This window comes from Gymnodraco acuticeps, unplaced genomic scaffold (genome assembly GCF_902827175.1).
Source record: "Gymnodraco acuticeps unplaced genomic scaffold, fGymAcu1.1, whole genome shotgun sequence".
NCBI classification, from domain to species: domain Eukaryota; kingdom Metazoa; phylum Chordata; class Actinopteri; order Perciformes; family Bathydraconidae; genus Gymnodraco; species Gymnodraco acuticeps.
The window spans coordinates 305,398-320,688 of NW_022991001.1; the positions used below are offsets into that span (position 1 = coordinate 305,398).

At 40.2% G+C, this 15,291-nt stretch overlaps 1 protein-coding gene across 4 annotated transcripts in view; it reads left to right on the forward strand.

The window, feature by feature from the left end:
* The window catches only part of eya3 (EYA transcriptional coactivator and phosphatase 3), a 28,453-nt gene extending 13,460 nt beyond the window's left edge, over positions 1-14,993 (forward strand). For 2 of the 4 annotated variants that reach the window (XM_034235978.1, XM_034235979.1), the window contains exons 3-19: positions 1,936-1,985; positions 2,636-2,730; positions 2,803-2,883; positions 2,979-3,033; positions 4,906-5,015; positions 5,230-5,367; positions 5,538-5,623; positions 7,204-7,381; positions 7,876-8,054; positions 10,055-10,138; positions 10,223-10,312; positions 11,017-11,075; positions 11,196-11,356; positions 11,614-11,728; positions 12,205-12,326; positions 12,422-12,522; positions 14,448-14,993. In XM_034235978.1, coding sequence (XP_034091869.1) covers positions 1,936-1,985; positions 2,636-2,730; positions 2,803-2,883; positions 2,979-3,033; positions 4,906-5,015; positions 5,230-5,367; positions 5,538-5,623; positions 7,204-7,381; positions 7,876-8,054; positions 10,055-10,138; positions 10,223-10,312; positions 11,017-11,075; positions 11,196-11,356; positions 11,614-11,728; positions 12,205-12,326; positions 12,422-12,522; positions 14,448-14,528 — 1,785 coding nt within the window. In that variant the 3' untranslated portion in view covers positions 14,529-14,993. The remainder of the gene's footprint in view (positions 1-1,935; positions 1,986-2,635; positions 2,731-2,802; positions 2,884-2,978; positions 3,034-4,905; positions 5,016-5,229; positions 5,368-5,537; positions 5,624-7,203; positions 7,382-7,875; positions 8,055-10,054; positions 10,139-10,222; positions 10,313-11,016; positions 11,076-11,195; positions 11,357-11,613; positions 11,729-12,204; positions 12,327-12,421; positions 12,523-14,447) is intronic. The other 2 variants (XM_034235980.1, XM_034235981.1) reach the window with 2 other exon arrangements.
* The last annotated feature ends 298 nt before the right edge of the window (positions 14,994-15,291 follow it).

The following is a 15,291-nucleotide window of genomic DNA, read 5'->3' on the forward strand; positions in this document are numbered from 1 at the left end:
CTCTATAACAGTGCGATATTTTACAGTAACACAAAGAAGCAATTATTCGATTATGTAGGTGTGTGTATATATATATATATTTTTTTTTTAGGGATATTTAACTTTTATTTCTCTGTATTGTAAGAAACTGAATTTCGATCTCCCTGTCTGTATCTCACACACAGAAGATTGACAATAAAGTTGATATAGAGATACTCATCAACAAAGGCCAAGGACATCACATAAGATACATCATTAATTCATAGAAAAGACATGAATTCACACTGCTCTATGTTGGTTGAAATATATTTAAATTTGATTAAAAGGGAATCCTTGGTGTACTTTGACTTGTTTTTGCAGATTGTTTCCCTTCTTTTCAACAGAGTATTTAACAGGTTTATGGTGGTTTTCTTATCTAAGAAGTTCGAACACACATGATGAATTTGAGGAGCAAATTGTCTCTGGGTCTATTGCAATGTGAATGTGTTCTATATTTTTTCTCGTGTCAATAAAACATAAAAGAATAACTGACAGCTATTGTTCCAAAGTAATTACTGGGCTCAACAATTTGTAATAATTGGCACTAACTTGTTCGGGCTAGCTGATGATGGAATTAGCTCCGATAGATCTTCCTTCTCTCCTCAGTTGAGAGTTGCAGCAGCGATCAGGCACGTTTTAGTATATCTATGATGCACGTTGTTCTTGTGTCTGTTTTTTTTGCTTATTTAAAAAAAATGTACTTTAGTGGGTTTTTTTCTTGATATCTGGTGACAGGAAAGTCTTTTTTGTATTGACCTTAACCTGTTCGCGGGCTACGGGGCTTTTTTTGACGATATGAACAATTTTTACCGAAACAAAACACAAGTCTAACACCGAGAATTTGAATTAGCACTAAGCGAAAGAGTGCTAACGCACTTAGCACATAACTCACGATAGAAATATTTGATACTTCATCGGATCTGCACAAAATATTTCATATGAAAGCTGAGATTCCACAGATTCCAATGGTATAAGTATCATCACTGAGCGACCAAAACTCGCGGCAGCGAAAGCGAAACAAGACAACACACAACTTAGCTTTACGGGGCCAAAGCGGCAAATACGTCTTACCTTTGCTGTTTTCTGATCAAAAGTTGTGTTCAATGGCATTCAAACGCTGCTGAAGGTTAATCCAGTGTCTCTGTCACTTTGAAATGATTACTGATAATCCATCATCATATTTATGGCAATAAGTCTAATTTTCTGAGCGTAACGTAGCTTTCGGTTTGGGCAAACTGCGTGCGCATCACTCTCACTCCTCAATGGTAACGTATAGATGGATTTGAGGAACTTCCCTCTCGATTCTATTGGCTCTAACGGTTGAAAAGAGGTGTCAATCACCAAAATCAACCAATGGGTTCCAGAGAAACGGCAAATACACCCAAATGACCCCAGAGGTGGGTTTTTTTCTCTAAATCTCTCTAAAAAGGTCAAATGTCACTTGTTTTGCATCAATCTTGATACAGGGTACTTATTATATGTTATAGTTTGGATTCCTAAAGCTTTTAGTCTACCATCCCATCATTCAAGGGTGGTTTTCACTATAAGTAATGGGTTTTCTTTGGACGGAAACTGTAATTTAAATAGTTTTACTATGTTCAATCTGAATTTACTGTAAAATAAAAACATCTATATTGATTCTGACATTTTTCCTACATCCAACTCACAGGTTTATCATTGCTTTGAGAAAAATGTTACCCCTTTTGAAGATATAGTCATTTGTTCTGGGAATGTCATTTTCGTGCCTGAGACCTGAAAAATAGGCTTGGGGCTTAACTGGTTAAGTATTTTTTTCATAATGTGCTGGACCTTTTTTAAATAAAATATTTTTTTTTGGGCTACAGTATTGAGAAAGTAAGATGCATATCGCAGTCATATACAAATAGCTATTTTTACCTTTGTTTTGTGTGTTTGCAGGCAAAGAAGGCTAAGCTTGAGATAGACGGTGGACTGGAAGAAGAGGCGAGGTTGGTCTTCACTTCAGTGATTTTAGATCTGTCCTGTTCTTTTTAACTGCTGCCTACTTTTTCTGATGGAAAACCAAATCAATACAATAGACTTCATTAAAAAGAGATGTTTTGCATGATGTCAACATTTTTTCATTCAAGGATCTTTTGAGGATTTGGAATTAAATGTTATATTATATTACGTCCTCTCAAAAAAGAATGAAGGATTTTTATTTATTTATTGTGGTTTTACAAATGAAAAGGTTGTTTCTCTCAGATTACTGCTATCCGCCTCGAGGATAAAGGGGCCTGCCTTTCTTTGTGTGCGGAAAGCAGGAGATGCCGCAGTGAACACTTTCATGGCAGCATAAATGTTGTTATAAAAGGCAAAACAAAAAAACGAAAATAGACTAAAGCAGAATATTTCGTTAGATAAGAACATGTTGTGAATTTTGGAAATGATAACAACTATATATTTTCAATACATTTTAGCTTTTGACTCAGGTCGTAAACAGTCCTCCAAAATGGAACCCTTATTCTCCAAATAATATAATACTAATAATAGGAAAGGGTAATCACTATATGCGATGCGACGATGCAGGAAGAACTGCTTTAAAGGAATAAAAACATCCAATTTTTTGACTTGAATATTATTTGTATTATTTTCCCAGTCATTTAGGTGAGCATAGGGGTCGGGCTGCTGTGTTGGGATCCTCCGAGCAGGAAAGCTCTTACTCTGCTCTGTCCACAGCCCAGCTTGATCCAGGTGAGTGGAACATGTGACAGCTCTCTAAGAATTGTTTCCTGGATGGTACTGACAGTGTGTGTGTGATCGCAGGTGATCAGGAACAGTCAGACGCCGGCAGAGGAGCGGCACCTCAAGCATGCGGCGACTCCATGAACTCGTATGCACATCCTGGTACGAACAGAATCTGTCTCGGTACTAAAGAAGCACATTCAAGAAGGCTGCTCTTGTTTGTCAAACTAAAACTGTTTTTTGTTTTTGTTTAACAGTTACAGACTCAACGGCAACATCTGAATACACCCAACAGGTTTATCAAGGAAGCAAGTGCGTACTCTGCATGAAACAAGTGTGATATGTAATCAGCGGTGGTGCACCTATTGCAGTATTTTTTTTGACAAATTCTATTTTTTTTAGAGTCAGACTTTATGATTCCAATTTTAATTTCTTACTAAGAACCTTCTTTGTAAGCAACTGCAAATATCTATTCTGGCTATAAAGGCCTTTTATATAGAGTTAAGTAAGTATTAATATGAATCTAAATCTATATATTTATTTGTACAAAATGATGAGTAAGTATCTACTATCGTTTGAAATGTATCGATTCCGATTCCGGTTCTGCTTATCGATTCCGGTTCTTATCGATTCCCCCTTTCGATTCCAAAATTGTAAAAGAAATAGGTCAAACGTTTAGATAACAAAAATATCTTTATTCTTTTAAGCTTTAACTGACATTTTTACAAATAACAAATATACATGCAATACAAATGTATTGCACAATAGCTGTGCTTTATTTTAACTGAGCTATGCCTGTGGCAAGCTATTAACAGGCATTACACTGTGCCTTGTCTTTTTCTTTTTTAGTGTAGTGGAGCCTCACTTCAGAGCGTTTACCTCGACCCATCTTTGGTGTTATGAAGTGACTGAGCTCGTGAACTGTCTACGGGAGGGGGGGGGGAGCCTCAATGCGGGGCAACTGTGGACCTCTGTCGCCTGTCAGCGCAACTTACGTGATGCTGTTTAAAAAAATTAAGCCCGCTGACGACCGGCCGTTCTGTGATTCTCCAGAACACACAGATGGCCAGTCCGCCCTTACCCTGTATTCCACCGGGCCACCGCGGCGCAGACGGACCCGGTGGAATACAGGGTCTATCGCGTTTAGGAACCGTTAAGCAGAACCGAAATTGTGTATTTTGTACGGGTACCCGGTACCCGGCATTTTCTTATCGGTTCTCATCTGGAACCGAGTTTCAGTTCCCAACCCTAGGTGTGTACTTTATTTATTCTGCAGCAAGTATTGTTGTGTTGTGCGGCAAGACAAATGGGAGGTCTCGACAGAAGAGACCACTCTGAGCAGCATGTGTATGTTGTTCCTTTAACAGAAATCTTCTGCTTTTATGCACCCTTTTCTTTATAAAATGTTCCTGCATCACCTCCTTTAAGAAATTAGATAAAAAAGGGTTTAATTTGCATTCAAAGGTCTTAATTCTATCTGTTGAATATCTTTACCACCAGTAAAGACATTGGAAGTGGATTTAAAAAATACATTCTGATCTTGCAATTTCAATTCTAATTCTTATTGACAAGATAATTTACCTGAAGCGAAAAACATGGGGAAGTGTGAAAGAAATGACAATTGGTTGTTCAACCAACATGCCTTCATTTAGTTTTTTTACGTTTGTCTTACATTTAGTCTGAAAGACTTTAAAGAGTTTTGAATCCAACTTAAACTATAGGATTCTATTGTAATTCCTGAATTACTTCCTGGCCTGATTAGCATGAACCACATTTAGTCTTGACCCCAATAATAGATCCAAGGCTTTCTTGGTTACTGCCTATTATTATTATTATTATTATTATATTTATATATCAGTATGTTGAGAATTTTTTTTATATTTACTAAGATGTCAAGACCATGGGAAGATTGACACCGCCACAAAGCCACTTGTTTTACATGAATGAAAAACAATCTTAAACATTCCAAAGAAACAAAAAAGCCCAGGTAAAAACAGTTGGCGCTGCAGCAGTGTTGGCGTTGTAGGAGAGAAGAGAGCAGAACACGTTGTTGTAACTGGTGTTAAGATAGTGAGAAAATGAGGATTGAAAATGTCTCACATATTTAGTAGAGATGTATATATTTTTGACCACCTGCAGGTTTGCCTAGTTTGATTGTACTGATTTCCTCTCTTTCTCTCTCAGCCCAGCAGTGACGTCATACACCAACCAGGTGGCCTTCCCTCCTCTGGCCCAGTCCACTGTGTACTCTGCCTTCCCTCAGACAGGCCAGACCTACGGCCTCCCGCCCTTCGGTTAGTCCCGCTCTTAGTCTAAAGCCTATTTTAACTCTCTGCTCACTAAAAACCTAGCACCACCTTTTTATTACTCTGCTTTGGCGCTCTGGAATCAATTTGCTTTTGATCTCTGCCTAAACATCCTGACTGAAGGACCTGGTTTCTGAACTTTGATCCACTTCTCACGCCGCCTCCTTCATTTTCTGCTTCCATTGCTCTCTTTCTTCTTCAGGTGCTATGTGGCCAGGCATTAAAACTGAGACAGGGCTGCCTGAGGCGCCCTCTGGTGGCCAGCCTGGGTTTCTCAGCTACAGCACCGCATATACCTCCACCCAGCCCGGCCAGCTGCACTACTCATACCCCAGCCAAGGCAAGCCGCAGCCTCACTGTCTCACAACATAACGCCTTCGCACTCTCTTCAAACACTGGAAGCAATGAAAACTCTTGCAGCAGCACAGCTCTGTCCTCCTCTCTTGTTAATCACTTTATATACTTTAACTTTCCTCTGGCACTGTTTTACTTAAGCTCTCTCTTTCTCAGGCTCAAGCTTCACAACATCCAGTGTGTACTCCAGCATCCCTTCAGCGACAGCCGTCCCCACAACCTCCCCCACAGCGGCCCACCAGGTGAGGACAAGACTCTCTGTGTGCTAATGTTCATGCACTCATGAGTGCAAGAGTAGGACAGATTTGTTTTCAATAAATAATTGAAGATGTTGGCACAGATGAAACTCCAAAGATCTGTGAAAATGTGAAGAAAAAAAAAAATATATATATATTCATATAAACATAGGAAGTTCAAGTAATGGGCAGCAGACAGCTCAATGTCGTAAAGGCATCCTGGGGCTGAAAAAAACAACTAAGAATTTGCAATAAAACGATTAAATATAGATATTTATGTAATCATAAGTAGTTAAGGTAAATTGTCCAATAAAAGCTATAATAAAATAATATTTAGAAAAGTGCGATAGTCAGACGTTCTCTTTTTGTTAGGACACAACTTTGTGTGTGTGTGTGTGTGTGTACCATCATGCAGCAGTTACAAAAATTCACCGGCAAACTGAAACAGATTTTTTTATGTTATTCTGTTATTCTACGCACGAAAAGTTTATTATTATTATTCCGCCGACTTATTTTGGCCCTCTTCTCCTCCCGCATTGAACATCGCAGAAACTCCGTTCAAAACGTTCAGCTCGGTCGGGAATTGATGGCTATTACTTTTCTCATTCATAACTTTCATAATTCCAGAGATACATCCCATAATACATCACATTTTTAACCATTGAAGTCAATGGAGAAAATCTTCAACTTCAACAAATCTTCATGCGACTTCAACTGCTAACTGTTCATTCATACTTTCAAATGTTACACATCTTTCTCACATTATTCGTGTAAAACAACTTTTAAATCTGATTCTTACTTTTAGAGATATTAAACATTTTTCAGACCTTGGTAAAGAGGTTTTCTTCAGATTCTAACATTAACTAGAGTGCGTGATGTCACAGCTAGAGGGTAGAAAATCTTGAAATGTACCTTCATATATTTTTTTAAAACTGCCATAATTCCCAAACCCTACATTCCATAATTTATTATGACAAACGTAGGAAAACATCTCGTAATATATATAATAATCAAGCAAAAATAATTAAACAAAATGCCTCTTGAGGCATGAAGTGACAAAAACGTTCAACATGCCTCCATTAAAGCCCATTGTAATTTCAGGCAGATATTTCCTCACGGTAGCAGCCGCACACCTTTAGTTAAACTGCCAAAAAGGCCACATTATTAACCCGAAACTACACAAAAATTACACTTCAGATACTCAACTTCTGGAAGCTGAGAGAGAGAGAGAGAGAGAGAGAGAGAGAGAGAGATATAGATATATAGAGAGAGAGAGATATAGATATAGATAGATAGATATTTTAGAACGTTACCTGGCTCTAAACAGAGAGTATGAGCTGGCAGAATATCTCTCTACTGTCAGAGATAGAAAGCAGAGACAGATCCTAACCAAGTACAGGCTCAGAGAGAGAGAGAGAGATGTTTGCCAATCAGATTTATTTTTGCTATTTGTATTTTTACAAATATTTTGTTGTGGAAGTCTCTCTTATTGCCACAGAACCTGAAGACATTACTGTTATGGTACATAATAGGAGAATTGTTTGTGTCTCCTGTTGATTACGTTTGCTTGTTATATTGTGGTGCAGGAGTTCAGCAGCTACACCTCTCTGGGACAGAGTCAGTTCTCGCAGTACTACGCTCTGCCTCCCAGCTACACCCCCGCCGGGCTGCCCAGCAGCGAGGACCCTGGGGCCGCTTTGGGAGTGGCCGGATATTCAGCGATAAAGTCAGAGCAAGCCGCCTCTGCAGGTTTACCTCCCAGAGGTAACCTAATAACTGTTATTTATAATATTATGATATAACCATAGATTGTGAAGACACACCCTGTTGTAAAAACATGTTGGCACATACTCAACAAGGTGCTGAAAAAAATCTCTGCTGGGTTATATTGCACTAATTCAAAGACTTGACATCTTCATTTCTCTTTGACTTCAGATGTTGGTTAAAGCACTTCAAAGTTAATCATAATACACAAATGACATATTTCCTGTGTGCACGATGTTTCTGTGTGCACGAATTTAGCAAGGGAACTGCATCTGAAAGACTTATAGTTAAATATGTTGGTTGCTGCATATGCATCTTCCTGAGGGCAGTTCATTAATTAGTTGAAGAAAATAAAAAGGCATGCATGGGACCAGACACAAGTTGTGCAGTCTATGGTCTATTCAGCATTTTATGCTGATAATACATCCGAGTTGTTTCCCACTTTACCAGCCTCGTTTGTAATTCCGACTAACTTCAGACTTTCCTGTATTAAGATGCATCCCCTCCAGAGAACCTCCCAGCTGGGGCAGCCCTCCCCACCAGTGTGGCCCTCCCCCCCGGAGCCAGGGACCAGGACGAGGTTGGACGCAGGAACTCAGTAGGCAAATCCAAAGGGAAGGGCAAGAGGCCCGACAGCTCCCCGCCTGCTGACACCGACCTGGAGGTAACACAGGTGTTTACACACATAAACATTGAGGGGTTATTCCCCTGAGGCCTGTACTACAAAGCCGGATTTTCGCTTAGCTAACTTCAGGGAAAACTCGGGGTTTCCGGTCCTACGACGCTGGTTCTCTTTTTAGCGGGCTAGATCTCCATGGTAACTTATGCTGTGCGGCTAACCTGGGGGGTATACTACGAAGCAGGATTTTCGTTTAGCAAGATAACTTCTGGGATTTCCGGTACTACGAAGCTGGTTCACTTTTTAGCGGGCTAGATCTCCATGGTGACTTATCCTGGAACCTAGTCTGTGCTCCGAAGCAGGATAGGTTCCAGGATAAGAGATCAACTCAGCGAAAACACCACGCCTGCTGACCAATCAGAGCTCAGTGTGCGGAGGAAATACAGGAAAGACGGCCGTTGCAGGAAAGACGGCCGGCCAAAATCACTGACTGTGTGAACGTGAAAATGAATAGAATATCACCTCCCATCTTCAGAGCAATCTGACTATTATAACTATTATACTATTAGGCTATGTTAAGAAAGCTTAATTAAATATCTGCCACAACATAAGTAACCGGATCAAAGTAACATTACGTAGCCCACAGTCAGCGGCACTGTGAGTGCAGACGTCGATGTGTCCCATCATTCATATCACATCATAATGTATCATATATTGAACGTGAACATTAATAGAATATCACCTCCCATCTTCAGAGCAATCTGACTATTATAACATTAGCGTTAAGAAAGCTTACTTAAATATCTGCCACAACACAAGTAACCGGATCAGAGTAACATTACGTACAGTCCGCGGCACTGAGTGCAGACGTCGATGTGTCCCATTATCATTCATATCATATCACATCATAATGTATCATATATCTCCTTATCTGAGTCAGCTGAGCCGTATCTGGCCGTGCAACATTCAGTGTCACATACTGTATGCAGAAGTATTATTTTAAGCAACACATTAAGTTGACGAAACACTCGAGACAAATGTAATTAAAGTCAGATCGTGTCTTAGACGGGGCAGTGATATCATAAACCTGTTAATGTACGCATTCAAACACTTTTTCTGTTACCAGCTGTATTCACCTTGCAGGTGCAACTATGTGACTTTGATCCTGGATAAAGTGTTTAAGTCATGGATGTTTAAAGTTTAACTTCTTCATATGTCTAATATTATAGTTGACTTTTCATTCAGGAAGTAAGACGCTGCGCTGTCAGTACGCTTCTCCATGTTTGTGATTGGTCAAATGCTCCAGATACCACCCCTTTTATGTGAACGCGCACCTAACTAGATAGGACACGGCTGGCTTGAGCGATCCACTTGATAACCCGCGTCGTAGGACAGCTGAGCGAGAGCGCGAGAGTATGTTTAGGATTAGGCCAACCGGCTAACTCAAACATATCCAGGTTAGGTTGAACCGGCTTCGTAGCACAGGCCTCTGGTCTCTAGCCTAGCAGCATTAACAGTTTAGCCACTACCAACAAATCACGCGATGCAACACACACATGAAAAATATTAATATGATTTAGTAGTAAATCTTTTCTTCTGTCAAATTAAAACGTGGTATGGATAGACACCATTTTTTCAAAGAAAGTAGCGGTGTACTTATATCACGGCCTTCACATAATAATAATGATATCTTATTATTAATACTAGGGCTGCACGACTTTGAAAAAAAAACCTTATTAGTATATGTTTTGACTGAATCTGCAATATCGATTATGATTTGCGATTATATTATATTGTAATGGTGTGCTTTATTTATAAGTCTGTAGATTATTATTATTATTATTAATAATTCATTCATGTTAAACAAAAAAGAGACAACATGCACAATATTCTCACTGTGTAGCAATATTCTAACTATATTTGATCTTCGATCATCCCCATGTTTTCCCAAATGTTTTGGCCACGATAATCATTTTGTAAAAAACTGATATCATGATTGCCAAAATGCTAAGTTTAATTATACTATTATAATGATCTTTCTCTGCTCTTTTTAGCGCATTTTTCTCTGGGATCTGGATGAGACCATTATTATATTCCACTCACTGCTCACCGGATCCTACGCACAGAAGTTTGGCAAGGTTTGTTTCAGTCAATAAACTCAATCATACAAAATCAAAAATAAAAGGTGTGAAATATTTATTGTGTGTGTACTGTGTGTTCAGGAACCAGCCACAGTGCTGAACCTGGGCCTGCAGATGGAGGAGCTGATCTTCGAGCTGGCAGACACCCACCTCTTCTTCAACGACCTGGAGGTACAGTCAGATACGATCAGGGTGGTGTCGCCATGAAGCAGAAAGAGTTTTCACTTTCTTCCATCACGAAATAAGATGCACTAGAAAATGCTCCTAATTGTATATTACATTTCCTGACCTCCTTTTTAAGATCCCTCAGTTCTAGAGAAACTCATTCACAGAAGTTACTTAGAAAAAGTTGAGGACACATGGACTGTCAATCAAAACATATTGAACTTCTAGAGATGTAGCAATAGTTCAGAGCTTCATTCGTGACGCTTACATCAGACTTTTTTTTTGCTGCTCTGATTTTTTTTTTCTAACACTAACGTTAATCATACTATAGTAGATTCTAGTGTTGTTTGCATAGAGTTGAAGAGTCCAAAAGTCAGCATTTCTTCTCAAATATTCTGCTATAATCCATATTTGTTGTTTTTGGTGTTTAGTATATTAAAAATAACAGACATTTAAAGCTCAATTGAAAATGTCAATAGAAGCTTTTGAATGTAATTACAAGACACTAAGTAAAGCGATGAAAAATACCTCTTCTCATCCAACAAAAACTAAAGATCCAACTCATCTCAAGCGTATACATTATTTGTATGACTTTTCCAGCTGCATGTGATTTTTTAAGTTTTTGTTAAAGTGAAACAAAAGGTTTGGTTAAAAATAAAATGATATTGCAATTTGTAAAAACATTTTTTTGTCTTCTCCCATTTCCTAAGGAATGTGATCAAGTCCATGTGGAGGATGTTGCCTCTGATGACAACGGACAGGAGCTGAGGTGTGTTATCCTGTAACTTCATATATCACACACATATTGGCCTTATTTCACACGTATGACTTGGAGGCAGATTATGTTCCCTTCATCCAAACCAATCATAAGTGTTTCTTCCTACTTCAGTACCTACAACTTCTTGACGGATGGCTTTAACGGGGCCAGTGGTGGGGGGACGTCAGGAGGCACCACAGGGGTGCAGGGGGGCGTGGAGTGGATGAGGAAACTGGCCTTCCGCTACCGCCGGCTAAAAGAGATCTACAATAACTATAAAGGGAATGTTGGAGGTGGGTTTGAATCAATAATACAATTTATGTTATGTGTTTTGTATCTGCAATTTGCACTTATAAAAACCTGATAGGAAACTCCAAAAATATATAAAAGTCTTGAAATATTGCAAAATATCATCAGAACATTTAGGAAGCGCATTATTGCAGTAATTTTTAAACACATTAGTGTTAAATGTATGTTTTTCATGATACGCTGGTAGTAATATCTACATGTTGTAGTACTGAGCGTATATTCTGCATGTTGTGTGCTGCAGGCCTGTTGAGCCCGCTGAAGGGGGAGCTGCTCCTCCGGCTGCAGAGTGAGATCGAGAACGTTACAGATGCCTGGCTCAGCACGGCGCTCAAGTCTCTGCTGCTCATCCAGTCCAGGTCAGAACACAGGTCATCCTTTCAAATAGAAATCTTAAAGGCCACACTCAGAGGCCCAATGAGTAAAGTGTGCCCTAGGTTTGGCTAATAAGATTAGGTAGATTTGGTGACTAGGTGTTTTCTCAGCAACCCAAATAAGTCGTTTTAAATTATTTATTCAGAAGATTATGGATTCCAAGAAACTGTTTTTAAAAAGGAAATGTGTGTGTGTGTGTGTGTGTGTGTGTGTGTGTGTGTGTGTGTGTGTGTGTGTGTGTGTGTGTGTGTGTGTGTGTGTGTGTGTGTGTGTGTGTGTGTGTGTGTGTGTGTGTGTGTGGTGGTGTGTGTGTGTGTGTGTGTGTGTGTGTGTGTGTGTGTGTGTGTGTGTGTGTGTGTGTGTGTGTGTGTGTGTGTGTGTGTGTGTGTGTGTGTGTGTGTGTGTGTGTGTGTGTGTGTGTGTGTGTGTGTGTGTGTGTGTGTGTGTGTGTGTGTACCAGGGGGAAGTGTATGAATGTGTTGGTCACCACCACTCAGCTGGTGCCAGCTCTGGCCAAGGTGCTGCTGTACGGCCTGGGAGACGTCTTCCCCATCGAGAACATCTACAGTGCCACTAAAATAGGTACGTATAAAAATTGTTAATACAATATTTTCTTCTCCTCTGGGACTAAGAGGGAAATGTTGGGATTGTAATATTTTTTATTTCATTTCCTGCAGGTAAAGAGAGTTGCTTTGAAAGGATCGTCTCTCGCTTTGGAAAGAAAGTGACGTACGTGGTGATAGGTGACGGTCGAGATGAGGAGTTTGCAGCAAAACAGGTATGTCTCCTTAAGCGGCGTGCGTTGAAGCTTGCCGGCGGGCGTGTCTGACGCTCGACCAACAACTAATCACATGAATCTCCCGCCCCGGACACACAAGCACGCGGTTTGATTGGCTAGAGCTTGTACTGGCATATGATTTGATTGGCTGACGCTTCCGTCGAATCAAAAGTTGAACATTGCTCAACTTTTGAAGCGAGCAACACGAGCAAAGCGAAGCAACGCTCCCGCAATGCAGTTCGGCAAAGTGTGACGTCAGGGTTGGGCGGGTTACTTTGGAAATGTAATCAGTTACTGATTACTGAATACATGGCTCTGAAAGTAATCCGAATACAGTTACAGTTACGTGTCTTAAAAAAGTAACGTAATCAGATTACTTTTGGATTACTTTCTTTTTCCATCACAGATGGGTATGTTTTGGTGAACAGGAGACACAAAAAGCAAAAGGAAACTGAACGTGTTTTTACTGTTTTAATGGATTATCAAGAGCACAACTGAAACATAACATCTGAAACGATGCAACAACATAATACACTTTTTGGGGATGCAGCTTGGGATGTGAGGAGTGAGGGACACGGCTTAGAACGGGCGTGTCGCCTTTTGTCCTGCCAGTGTTGGCAGGACATGAATTAAAATGTCGAACTCGGACTTCATTTTAAGGACATTTTGGCCTGGGGTGTAGAGCTATATTTGTTTAAGCACCGGATTGGCAAAACAGGAGAGATCTATGTATTCATGTCCGTGACTCTCACAGTATCTGCTGCCCGCAGCTGTTTTATAGAAGGAAAACCTCCTTCACTTCATGAAATCTCTGCAGCACCAGGAGGCAGCGGGAGGGTTAACTCAGCCTCTGAGAAGAGGAGCGTGCAGTGCCTTTCACGCACCGCCTTCATTGTGTTTACCTTCAGAATCATAAGGCTAAAGAGCGACCGCAGGCTGATGTGTTTTAACCACACACACATCTACACACACGCGCGATTTAAACGCAGACTTTTGTTCCTCCATGTTTCGTTGTTATTGTTTCACTGAGCGGACCTGCGATTTTTTTTTCAAACGCTCCCTTTTTTGGTCCATCTGCGGCGGTAATAGGTTTTGTGGGCTGTGATGATTCGGCTGTACCTTTAGTAATGAATATTAAATGTTGTGAGGAAATCTTTCCACCAATAATTCCAATAAGTAATCCAACATGTATTCACTTCAGGTTTGCGAAAGTGACTGTAATCAGATTACTCGTTTTTCAAATGTAACGCGAGCTGAATACAGTTACTTGATTTTTGTATTCTGATTACGTAACGCTGTTACATGTATTCCGTTACAACCCAACCCTGGACGTCACCCCATTCAAAGTGAATGGGCAGAAGCATTGAAGCTTCAATGCGCGTGTGGACGGACCGTTACGCCTGCCTTCTTTTGTGTTTGTCGTTTGCCCAGAAAATTTGGCAAATACAAGTACAGTCGCTGCAAGTCTAGCTTTTTGTGTTAAGAAAGAGTGGGATGGATTATATATTTTCTGAGATAAACACGCACACAATGGAAATTATTTCAAATTTGCTACAAACGTAAAAACTCTAGAATTAACTGACTATGTTTCGTTTTTGTTCCTAACTCAATAAATCATAAGCAATTATAGAATAAAGTCATAACATTTTGGACATACCTGGGTACACTGTTACTTTACTGGCAAAATTACAGTTTTAAGTCTGGTTTTGTTTCTTTGTGAAACCTTAAATGCTGCTTTCTTGACCGGGAGAGATTATGGATCACAATGGGAATATTTCTAGTGAAAATAAATAAACCTGAAATCCAGTCTGAATATCAGGGCAGTGTTTTACTAACAGCTAGTCTTCTGACCATAATGTACTGCTAAGTGTTTGTTTCTGACACTTTCTTTTATTCTTTGGTTGTTCTTGTCTCCTTGTCTGCAGCACAACATGCCTTTCTGGCGGATCTCCAATCACGGAGACCTCGTGTCCCTGCACCAAGCGCTGGAGCTGGACTTCTTGTAAAGGAGGCAGCGTGTGAATGTCGCACACTAAAAGGGAAAATGTAGTCGTCATCCTGTCGGTCTGTGGAGTGACATTACGTGAGAAAACCCTCCACAAACTCTAATTAGAAGCTCTGCCCTGACTGGATGACTCACTGTGTGATGGTAACGTACTGAGGCGGACTTTGGGTCGGAGCGGACAGTGAGACAGACTGGATGCTGAGTTAAGGTTCCTCGGGCCCAGCACTCCCTCCTCTACGGCAGCTAACCTCACCGCGGCTGAAACTGGCACTGATCTGGACACAGAAGGGAAGACATCCATTTGTTTCCCTCCTTTGGTCACATCTACTTTTTTGGTATCAATATTTGTAATCTCCTTAAAAAACCAAAGGGCCATTTTTGTTTATTGGCGTTGTCTTATGTTGTTGTAGCTTTTTTATTTAGTCTCTGTTACTAAGAATGATATCAAAGAAGTTTAAAAAAAAAATCTCTTCTGGGTTATTTTGCACTCATTCAAAGACTTGAAATCATCATTTTGCAGAAGTTACTGGCAGTATCAAATAATCCCAACAACCAAAATCTCGGGTGGCCATTCAGTTATTTAAAATGAGGAATTAGATGAGGTTAAAAAAATGTAACTTGATCATGACCTCCCCTCCTGACCCGATCCAACCACACCAAACCACCAGTCAGATGTCCGGCTTCTTCACTCCGTTACCACACAGACGTGTGGTTCTTATTTTTACACACAGTGTGTGTGACCTGAGGGCAGTGAGCATGCTGGG